At 47.0% G+C, this 10,000-nt stretch overlaps 4 protein-coding genes across 4 annotated transcripts in view; 2 read left to right on the plus strand and 2 right to left on the minus strand.

Moving 5' to 3' along the window:
- The window catches only part of LOC125958194 (lysine-specific demethylase 3A-B), a 5,288-nt gene extending 504 nt beyond the window's left edge, over positions 1-4,784 (plus strand). Inside the window, exons 2-8 of the mRNA XM_049691377.1 lie at positions 1-9; positions 70-255; positions 337-949; positions 1,113-1,202; positions 1,285-1,791; positions 1,862-1,992; positions 2,065-4,784. The exon at positions 1-9 is cut by the window's left edge and continues 276 nt beyond it. Of these exons, the coding sequence (XP_049547334.1) occupies positions 1-9; positions 70-255; positions 337-949; positions 1,113-1,202; positions 1,285-1,791; positions 1,862-1,992; positions 2,065-4,593 (4,065 nt within the window). The 3' untranslated portion in view covers positions 4,594-4,784. The remainder of the gene's footprint in view (positions 10-69; positions 256-336; positions 950-1,112; positions 1,203-1,284; positions 1,792-1,861; positions 1,993-2,064) is intronic.
- On the minus strand, positions 4,633-6,584 carry LOC125959277 (dolichol kinase). Its single transcript, XM_049692091.1, has 5 exons — positions 6,539-6,584; positions 5,894-6,489; positions 5,428-5,817; positions 5,085-5,361; positions 4,633-5,022 (listed from the first exon to the last, which is right to left on the minus strand). Exons 1-5 carry the CDS (start codon positions 6,582-6,584, stop codon positions 4,799-4,801), a joined length of 1,533 nt encoding a protein of 510 aa, XP_049548048.1. The 3' UTR covers positions 4,633-4,798.
- A 3-nt stretch (positions 6,585-6,587) lies between these two features.
- On the plus strand, positions 6,588-9,149 carry LOC125958297 (ribosomal RNA processing protein 1 homolog). Its single transcript, XM_049691566.1, has 3 exons — positions 6,588-6,897; positions 6,956-7,182; positions 7,250-9,149. The coding sequence occupies exons 1-3, from the start codon at positions 6,672-6,674 to the stop codon at positions 9,020-9,022; spliced, it is 2,226 nt and encodes a 741-aa protein (XP_049547523.1). The 5' UTR covers positions 6,588-6,671; the 3' UTR covers positions 9,023-9,149.
- A 171-nt stretch (positions 9,150-9,320) lies between these two features.
- LOC125958622 (gamma-aminobutyric acid receptor-associated protein) overlaps positions 9,321-10,000 on the minus strand; it is a 2,579-nt gene continuing 1,899 nt past the window's right edge. Inside the window, exon 2 of the mRNA XM_049691712.1 lies at positions 9,321-10,000. This exon is cut by the window's right edge and continues 86 nt beyond it. Within this exon, the coding sequence (XP_049547669.1) occupies positions 9,814-10,000 (187 nt within the window). The 3' untranslated portion in view covers positions 9,321-9,813.

Genomic DNA, 10,000 nt, shown 5'->3' on the forward strand with positions numbered 1-10,000 from the left:
AAGGCACAGGTAAGTAGTGCGAGGATAGTTGCAAAATCGAGTCTAATCTCTTTAATGGTTGCCTCACAGTACAAATCTTCACCCTACAATGGAAATGGCTTTGGTAACAAAGCTTCTACCACAAACGACGTTGACGCGGCAGAGAGGGAAATCCTTTCCTACCAAAACTCGCTGCCGAATGCATACGCCAACCAGCTACTCAAGATAACAAAGAACCTCGTGGAAAAGACGCAAGCACGTGCTTTAAATGATACGGTAAGCTGGTTGCACACTGGTTAACTTAACTAGCTAGCTTTAACTTTAGATTAATCATTTCCATTATCTATGTACTCATAGGATATGCTGTATCATGCAAGTGGTCTGCCGCAGGCAGAAATCTACAGGCGCATCGAAACGAAGCATAATGACAAACCGCGATCCGTCCTGTCAGTAGATAGTTGGGCAAGTCCTGGAGATGCGGTAATGATGCAAACGAAAAACTCCAATGTACTGCTTACACTGGTTAAACCGAAAGTAACTTCACCGGCACCGGCCCGTGTTTATGGTGCACCGGATGTGCACCTCAGTAGGCCAGCCTACATTAGTAAGGATCTATCGTACCCCAGTTCGAGCAACTGTAACGAGCACGCGGATGGAGTGTTGAATTTGGACACGAAATATGATGCGTCCACAGTGAAGCCTCCAATTCATCCTGGAGTAAACACCAGTTTGCCCATTCGAATACCGAAAGTATCGAATATAGTAACATTTGTGAAATACGGCAATGCAGCAGACAAGGGACAGACGCCACGAATCCCTGTCCCTACGAATTTCAATGCTTCCGCGCCTTCCTGCTCCTCCGCCAATCAGCCCTCTTTAGGTATTGCCGCGATTCCGTATTCTGCATTGCCCCTGAGATACAACCTACCGATCAGAGTAAATGACATTCCTCCAGAAACTCGCGAAACATGTAAGTATGATCCTAGCATTCCTATTGTGTAAGCAATGTGGCCCCTTAATGTTAAAAGGGCCACATTACCCTCTGCCTCTGGATTCACGTATGTCAAGATGCAGAAGTGTATTGCACTATACTGTTGCCTGTTTAATCGAAACCGTACCGAACCTTATTTCAGGGGAAAACATACAGAAAAACAATCTGCAACGGTTGCTAGCTCAAATGCAGAGTACGTGCAACATGCAACTACCAGTGAGAGAAACATTAGGTAAATTTCATTGTGCTAGCAAGCTTAGTTTCAAATCACGGGAGAAACCAAAACGTCAAGTAAAATATGCTTTCCTCTGCAGTTACAAATGGCGTACCTTCAAATGGAAATGGAAGCAGTAATCCATGTTTTCTTGTGGAAACCGATCCTGCAAAGAAAAGAAAGAATGGTAATGGATTGCCTGATGTGAAAAAGAAGCCTCGTAGTCGACCACGAAACAAAATGCGCCCACTGGAGCCGTTCCTTCAGGATGTGCCCTGCTACAACCTACCACCTCGATTACCGCGTTGTCGCGAATGTGGCCGATCGCGCACTACACGTACGCGAAATTCCGTCAATATTTTCTGTCGCTTCATAGCGTTCCGCAAGCTCAAGTACAATGAAATTGGAAAGGTGGAAATATTCGGGTTCGCAGATCCGCGGCAGGACCCGGGCGAATCTGATACTAACCTGTGGAGCGCCAATCTGAAGCAGGTGCCCGTTGATCTATCTACAGAGAAGTCCAAGTTTTTGCTCGGTCAGGTGGGTTACATGTTTTGCGAACTATTCCATCAAGAAAAGGAAGCCTACTTTGAGCACATGGCAGAAGGTGCGTAATCAAACCTATTGATATGAAGAAACCGTAGTCTAATGTCTTTATATGCCCGTTTTGATTACAGATAAAACCGTTGCTTGGAAACAGGCCGTTCAAGGGGTGCGAGAGATGTGCGATGTGTGTCAGACGACACTCTTCAATCATCATTGGGTGTGCAGTACCTGCGGATTCGTGGTATGTCTGGACTGTTACAAGGTAAGACATGGTATTGTCCCACTATCGAATCACTGCATTCATTTTCTAACAACATTTCAACCTGATTTCCAGTGTCGCAAAAATGGTATTCGAACGATTGAATCAACGACCAAAGATAAAGACGCTGACGGATGGTTGCTATGTACCGTTACAAAGGAACCGCACCTCCAGTCCCTTCTGATGTTAACACAAATCATCCCGGGCAACTGTCTGTACAAGTTGGTTCACCAAATGCACGGTATCTGTGCTTTGCTTGAGATTCCGCTCAACTGTGAGTGCCCGTTGAGTCAGGTGGCACGCTTTCGGAAGATCAAAGACAAATTCCAATTCCTTTATCCTTTTACGATGCCCACCACTAATGGCGGAGCAACGAGCGGGGAAACGAGAGGCCCACAGACGACCAATGTTACAGATCTGGTTTCGGTTACGGTTAAAGAGATAACCCCAATACAGGACGAGGGGAAAGACGGAAAATCGATTAACTGCAGTATCGTGTTTGCAAGGCATTTGCGAACAAACCTACAGACAGCAGCAGCGACCGGAACGGAACAAGGTGGTGCAGTCTCACCGCATCGAGAGAAACAAAGCTATAATTTCGATGGTTTTCAACAAGAGATTCGAACGGACGGTGATCATTTCGATGAAAGTCTGTACAAATTGCCTACTTCAACGAGTCAGAATACGAAAGACAACTTGGACACTGAAGCAAAAGTGGAAGTAATAGAAACGAATGATACAGCGATAAAGCTGGATGTTCCCGAAGAAGAACGCCATAATACCACCAGTTGTGAAAGCATGGACAGTGCGTGCTCCGATAAAAACGATCTCAATTCAAGTGCCAACGATGGCACTAGTGCCTCTATCGAGTGTAAAACGGAACTGTCGGAATCAACATCAACTGAACCGCCAATGATCGACCAGAGTCGACCGCCGGATGTTAAGCCTGAAGTTCCAATGGAAGGCAATCCCGATGTGGCGACTTCAGGCGAAGTTCAGACGAATACCGCAGTAACGAAGCCTCTCGTGTTGCCATACAGCGAGGAAGGACGCTTCAAACCTTCGCCACCGATGGACGCCAAAACGTTCGCTATGATCGTGAAACAAATGGTAAAATTCGACCAAAGTATCAACATATTCAGTACCTTCGAAAAACACATGGCGACGGCAGGGCAAGAAATAGAAAATTCTGCCTCCGATTTAAGCGACTTTGTGGATATTGTGGCTATTCAGCGAGAGCGAATGCACCAATTTCTTTCGGATTTTTTGAACGACTTCGTGTTATTGAGCGACCAACAGCACTACGAAGATCCGACCAATGAGCGGTTAATCCTTGATTACAATCGCCGTATGAAGGAAAGCAAAAACCAGTTCCGCAGCAAAGGTGAACGAAAGATGACCCTTGCCGAATCGAAAATACTGTACCCGAATGTAGCGCACGAGTGGCTCTGTAACGGAAAGCTATTGCGCCTGCTGGATCCACTGGATGGTAACAACTACCGAACGTTTCACGATCAGTGGGAACGCGGCCAACCAGTGATGGTGTCGTCGGTTTCGCGTGCGATGAACATGGATCTCTGGATGCCGCAATCGTTCGGGCGTGATTTCGGGTGTCAGCTGAATGATCTGATCAACTGTCTGAATGGGAAGATCGTGCGGGGTCACGAGATGCGCGTGTTTTGGGAAGGCTTCGAACGCATTGCCGATCGTTTGATTGACGAGCGTCAGCGGCCGATGATGCTGAAACTGAAAGATTGGCCTCCGGGCGATGATTTTGCGGAAATGATGCCGACCCGCTTTTATGATCTCATGAAATCACTCCCACTGGCGGAGTACACAAGACGCGAAGGGCGCCTAAATCTGGCCAGTCGACTGTGCAGCTTCTTCGTACGGCCTGATCTCGGTCCAAAGATGTACAGCGCTTACGGATCAGCCTTACACCCCAACAAAGGTACCACGAATTTGCACCTGGACATATCGGATGCCGTTAACGTAATGGTGTACGTCGGGGTACCATCGGATGTACGACACGAACGGTACAACAACAAAATTCTTAAATCGCTCGATGCGGACGATTGCGATGCACCAACCATGCGCAGATTGAAGCAGCGACGGGAGCTACCCGGTGCGCTCTGGCACATTTATCATGCTCAGGATGCTGACAAGATACGCTCGCTGCTTAGAACGATCGATCGAGAACGTGGCAATACCGTAAAGCCGAACCATGATCCAATACACGATCAGAAATGGTATCTCGATCAGAACATGCGCCGGAGGTTGCTGAAGGAATACAACGTCGAGGGATACTCGATTGTGCAATGTGCGGGAGATGCCATTTTCATACCGGCGGGGGCACCGCATCAAGTGCGTAACCTACACAACTGTATCAAGGTGGCGGAAGACTTTGTGTCCCCCGAGAACATTGCGTACTGCGTGAAGTTGACGAATGAGTTTAGACACCTTAGCAAGACGCACTCGAATCACGAGGATAAGCTACAGATCAAAAACATTATCTACCACACGGTCAAGGACGCGATTTCCAGTATCGCTAATCCAATGATACAAATGGCAAACAGTTATCGTATAGAGAATTGTGACTCGTAGTACAGATATCGACAGGTACTTTGAAATACTGACTGTCCTTCGTTTGCTATCAAGTTGATTAAGGAACTAACGAACATTATCTGGACTATGAATAGTGAAGTTTATGATAGTGCAAAAGATAAATGAATAATAAATTTACACAAAACCAAAAAAATGTGAACAAAACTCCGAATAAACGAGGCAAGTGATGTATTTTTATGTAAAATCATGTTGAGCAAACTAATATGGCATAGGTAAGCAGCGGGAGTACCAGATTATCAATCTGATCGGTACGCGATTCGACTAGTGCGTTAACGATGATGGCAATTCCGGCGTAGGCTGCTCTACTAACAGAGAGATGTAACAATCCCAGATGGTACATCCCATACACGGCCACCGATTGTAGTATTACTGAGGCTAACGTTCCTTCAACCGATTTGCTTGTAGATGCTAAAACAAAAGCAGATGAAAAATTGAATTCTTTGCTGATCCCTGGGCTGCAGTCTGCTTACCATTCCATTTGTGTTTACCAAAGTGATAACCTACGACACTGGCAGCCGTATCACCGATGCCGATTGATAGGATACCGGCCGAGAGTGGCAGCATTTGTAGCCCGGCAGAGTTGGTAAGATCACAAGGGGATGGATAGAGCCACAATGGTAGCGTGCACCCAATGAGCAAGTAAAGTGGCGTAAGCGCTACAGCGCCTGCATCTTTCTCGTCGATAAATAATCGTACTGCAATGTTCAGTATCGGTGCAACCGGCTCAAGCTGAATAAGCCGGGCCATCTGAAAACCGAACATGAAACAGTCAGTTAAACGAGCTCACGTAGATATCAGTGTTGGAAGGAATACCTCGAGCACGATGAACACGGCAAGCATGAGGCCGCTGGCAAGATAGAGCATCTTGCACTGATACCAAAGCCCCGGTGCGTACACCAGTACGATCAGTAGGTGGAAAACCTTTCTGGTTGCTGTGGTCGATTGTCGTCCTTTGTTGAATTGCCACATGACGAAGGACACAGTGATAACCAGCAGTCCAAGGTACACGACGGTCGTTACCATAGTTTCCACATCGCTGACCAGGAACAGCACCAGACGAGTAATGGCCGTTTGCTTACCAATCGGACATAATGCTACACCGATCGTCGTTAGAGCTAAAGAAATCCAGAACGAAATAAAATGTCTAAGTACACGCAAGTAGTACGTGAGGAAAACCAGCAGACCAATGCCCGCTAGGCCAATCTGAAAAATTAGCGAGAGCATCAATCGTTTATCTAGGGCTGGTACCATGCACACGGCTGGTACGTGGATGCCATACCTGCAGGATGATATAGATTGTGGACATATCCGTCAGCTGGTCACCGATTTCAGGGTATAGCATAACGCGAGGTAGCTGCAGCAACGCGCTGTATGCGAACGAAACCAAGCCTTGGCAAACGACGCATGCTTCACCGTAGGTGAAACCCTTTGGAACCGCTTGCAATATCGTAAAGTACAATCGATCGTACAGCACGATCGGCAGAACAGCACTAACGATGCAGAACACGACATTTTCCGCCAGGCACGTGTAGAACAGCAGCGCAAGGAGTGCCGAAAACGTGAGTTGCAGCAGAAGTTTATGGCCACGGCTAATGCGCTTTCGAAGTTGGCCGTAGATTGCTAGCGAATGTAGCAACAGACCAAAGGTCACAATAACGCTACGCTTGTAATCCTGCGGTAGATGTGGATGATGCTGGTGATGATGATAACTCCGCCAAATCGTGCCTCCATAACACGCCGGGAGCAGAGCACACAGCCACCAACCATCGCGGACACCGGGCCTACAAAAGAGGACAATTATTAGGCGTAAGGACAACGGCAGTGAGAACCAAATTACCGTGTGATGTACAAGTCCTCTTTCGTCGGCATTTTGAGCTAGAGGAAGTTACATGAATTCAGATAATTTTCATAACGAGCTGGCGACGATTTCCAACAGGTGTTTTGTGTATCGACAACGTCAGAGCCTGCATGACAGTGGCTGTCAAACCGTGCGCCACACGCGTTTTCCACGCTTTTTTGTAACCACCCGGAACGAGTTCGGAAAGTGCGTGCGGAAAATGGTGATTAAAGAACAAAATACTCCCGCTACGGTGGAGGAAACGAACTCCGCCATGGACGACACATTCGGCTGCGGGGACACGGGCGAGACACCGGCCAAAACACACATCATCTCGCAGGAAATCAAGTTCGCCCGTGCACTGGCCGGTAACGATGCGAAGTTACGGCGGAAGGTGCTGAAGAATCTGGAAACATGGCTTACTACCCGCAGCCAAAGTACCTTCGGTAAGGATCCCATGCCGTGGCCTGCGACACAACACGCTATCATTCCTTGTTATTGCAGTATTCAGCGATGCCGACTTTCTGCGCCTCTGGAAGGGTCTGTTTTACTGCATGTGGATGTCGGATAAACCGCTGGTGCAGGAAGAGCTGGCCGAATCGCTTGGTGCGCTGGTGCGCTGCTTTCAACACGACGTTCCGGTGGCGTTACAGTTTTTCAAAGCCTTCATCGTGACCATGGGCATCGAATGGTTCGGTATCGATCGCTGGCGTACGGACAAATTCATGATGGTAAATGGAAGATCCTTCCCTTTGCGTACCTTCCCTCTCAAAAACGTGATCTTCTTATCGTCCACAGCTTGTACGTCGTGTGACACGCCAGATGCTCTTTTTGCTGCACGAAACCAACTGGCAAACGGAACACGTCGCACTGTTCGTGAAAGTGATCGAGGCCACAATACTGGACAGTGAGGTATCACCGTTCGGTCTCTTGAATCATTTCAACGATTTGCTGCTGGAAGAGGTGGCCAAAGTGAGCGACGGTGACGTTCCCAAGGGTGTCGTTACTCAGCTGCTGGAACCATACGTTCGCTTTCTGATGCAGTGCTCGGACAAAACGGTCGGATCGGCGACCACGACCAACATCTTCCACGCTCTGTTCCGACAGTCCGAGCTGGGACAAGCGTTCGAGGAAAAATTTGAACTGTGGAAGCAAACCGGATTCATTCATGGACACATCGACAAGGTACAGTTTGATGTGCAGTATGAGTACGAGAACGAAGACGGCGAAGAAGATGATGGGGAAGAGGCGAGCGAAGAAAAGGAGGATGACGGCGATGATGATAATGATGATGAAGGAGATGAATCTTCGTCGAAAAAGCAGAAGGTTTACGATCCACGTGCAGGACGAGTGAGTGTGACCATACCGGAGATTGAGTTTGATTGCGAGGAAATCATTTCGCTGTTCGAAAAGTATCGCTACAAATCCTTTTGTACGACTATCGGCAAGAAGAGTGCCACACTGTTGGTGAAACAGTTTAAAAAGTTTGCGGACGGCATTTACCCGCTCGGTATTCAGCGTATGCCGAGCATTAATCCTCGCAACTATCGCGTGGACATTGACGAGCAGGTGGAAGATTTAGAAGAGTTCCGTCGGGAACTGTACGGTGACCAGAAGGCCATTAACTGGAAAGAGAGAAAACGCGAGGTACGGTTACAGAAAAAGTTGGCTCGCGAACAGCAACGGAAGGCTGGTGGCGGTGCAGACGGAACCGATGGAACTGAGACAGAACAGGAGCGTGGCGACTCGGAAACCTCGGCCGAACCGAGTACCGCGATTGTGAAGAAGAAAAAGTCCAAGAAAAGGAAGCTCAATCCGACGGAGCTAAAGAAACAGCAAAAAATGGAGCTGCTGAAACGCAAAAAAGAGGAAAAGATGAAACTGCTCAAGGAACGGTTACAAGCAAAGAAAAACACCACAAACGAAACTGTGGCTCGCAAGGTGGAAAACCATAGTGGCCATGCCGTGGATGAGAAAATAGCGAAGATATCCTCTAAAAAGAAACTTGATATGTCCTCCGAATCACTCGCCAAATCACCAACCGAGATTCAGCCATCATCTACCGCAGGGCAAGCTGTAAAACAAGTCAATAGTGGCAAGAAAACCGGCAGCAAAAATGGTAACAAACAACCCTTTCAAACCGTCGATGAGTGGTCACAACCACCGAAAGATGGCGAGGAAGAGTACTTCATTCCATCGCGTAAACTGAAGAAAGCCTCAAAATTGAACACATCGCCAGTAGTATCTTCAACTTCCACAAGTTTTGGCACTCCGATTGTTGATGCTGGTGAACGGAAGAAGGGTTCTCTTAAACGAACACCCCCCACCGCACAGCAGGGCAGCGGTTCCACTCAGGATGATATCGATCCGGTGACGCCGGCTCGGAAGCGCGTTAAGATTGCACTGAACAAGAATGTCGCGCAGGAACTGGCGGAACACGTAAAACAAGTCAAAAGTTCACCGCAAATGCCATTCGATTCAGCGAAGAAACCATCAAAAAGTCTGCTGAAGCCGAACCTCATACCAAGCCCCGTGAATCCATTCTACAAGAAGAAAATTGGCCTCAAGTGAACACGGAAGCAGAGGCACGATGCAAGGTCAGAGATGCAAGGGTACTTTGTAAAATAAAATTTCGTGTTTTTCCCTCAATAAACCATTTGATGAAACCAGACTACTAGACGATGTGTTTTACGATTGCTGTTGTTCAATACGAGTGGTTCCTGCATAACTCAAACTATACTGAAGCGTAGACAAAGGAACGATTTAATGAGCGAAGAGTTGATAACTGTAATCGATATTCTAGTTGCCTCGATGGTTAGTTGCTGCAATGCTTTACGTTATTTCTTTCGAGTACCGTTGATGACAAACATTTTAAGTTTTTTTTCTTTTTTATTTTCTTTAATCCTACATATTTTTTTTCTTATTTTCCTTTAAATAAAATACACTTTATTTTAATACAGCTAGTTGAACGTAACTCTATCCATAGTTCAGATAATAATCCACAGCAATATAGAAGAAACAAAGTTGTAATAAAAACGTGATCAGGATACAAAAACGGATGCGAAAAAGCGAAGCAGAAAAGAACGGAGAACCACTAGTCTGAATCCTAGAAAAAGGAACACTCTGTCTGATGCAAAGCGGCCGGGGGATTGATAATCAGAGGGAGAGGAGAGAAGAGAGACAGAGTTACCACTTGAAAAAGATACTCTAAAGTGTATAGTAACGGATTTTACATATTTTTTTTTTTTGATAAATTTTCATATCACCACAAGTCTTAGTGTTTTTCGCTCTTTCTCTGCATACCAGCAGCCATCATGCAGATGGGCTTCCTTCTCCTTTCATTACCATCAACCAAGCTCACTCTAGTTGCTACCACCACCGTATACGTTCTCGTCGGAGTAGGCAATGTACAGGAAGTAGTCCTCCTCATGATGCTCGTGGTACAGCGAGCCCATGGTGGCCGACGTTGGCGGGATGACGTTGTTGACAAAGAAGAACAGTGCGTCTTCCGGACGTAGATGGATTCGCTTGCGGATGAGGAAGTAAAAC

Source organism: Anopheles darlingi, chromosome 2, assembly GCF_943734745.1.
Source record: "Anopheles darlingi chromosome 2, idAnoDarlMG_H_01, whole genome shotgun sequence".
Taxonomy (NCBI): Eukaryota; Metazoa; Arthropoda; class Insecta; order Diptera; family Culicidae; genus Anopheles; species Anopheles darlingi.

Bases quoted from the DNA above. Each gene is read 5' to 3' on its own strand.
- LOC125958297 (XM_049691566.1), top strand. From the start codon at position 6,672: ATGGTGATTAAAGAACAAAATACTCCCGCTACGGTGGAGGAAACGAAC. The intron at 6,898-6,955 runs GTAAGGATCCCA...TTGTTATTGCAG, and splicing joins CCGCAGCCAAAGTACCTTCG to TATTCAGCGATGCCGACTTT. The intron at 7,183-7,249 runs GTAAATGGAAGA...TATCGTCCACAG, and splicing joins GTACGGACAAATTCATGATG to CTTGTACGTCGTGTGACACG.
- LOC125959277 (XM_049692091.1), bottom strand. From the start codon at position 6,584: ATGCAGGCTCTGACGTTGTCGATACACAAAACACCTGTTGGAAATC. The intron at 5,362-5,427 runs GTATTCCTTCCA...TTCGGTTTTCAG, and splicing joins CCGTGTTCATCGTGCTCGAG to ATGGCCCGGCTTATTCAGCT. The intron at 5,023-5,084 runs GTAAGCAGACTG...CTTTTGTTTTAG, and splicing joins TGGTAAACACAAATGGAATG to CATCTACAAGCAAATCGGTT.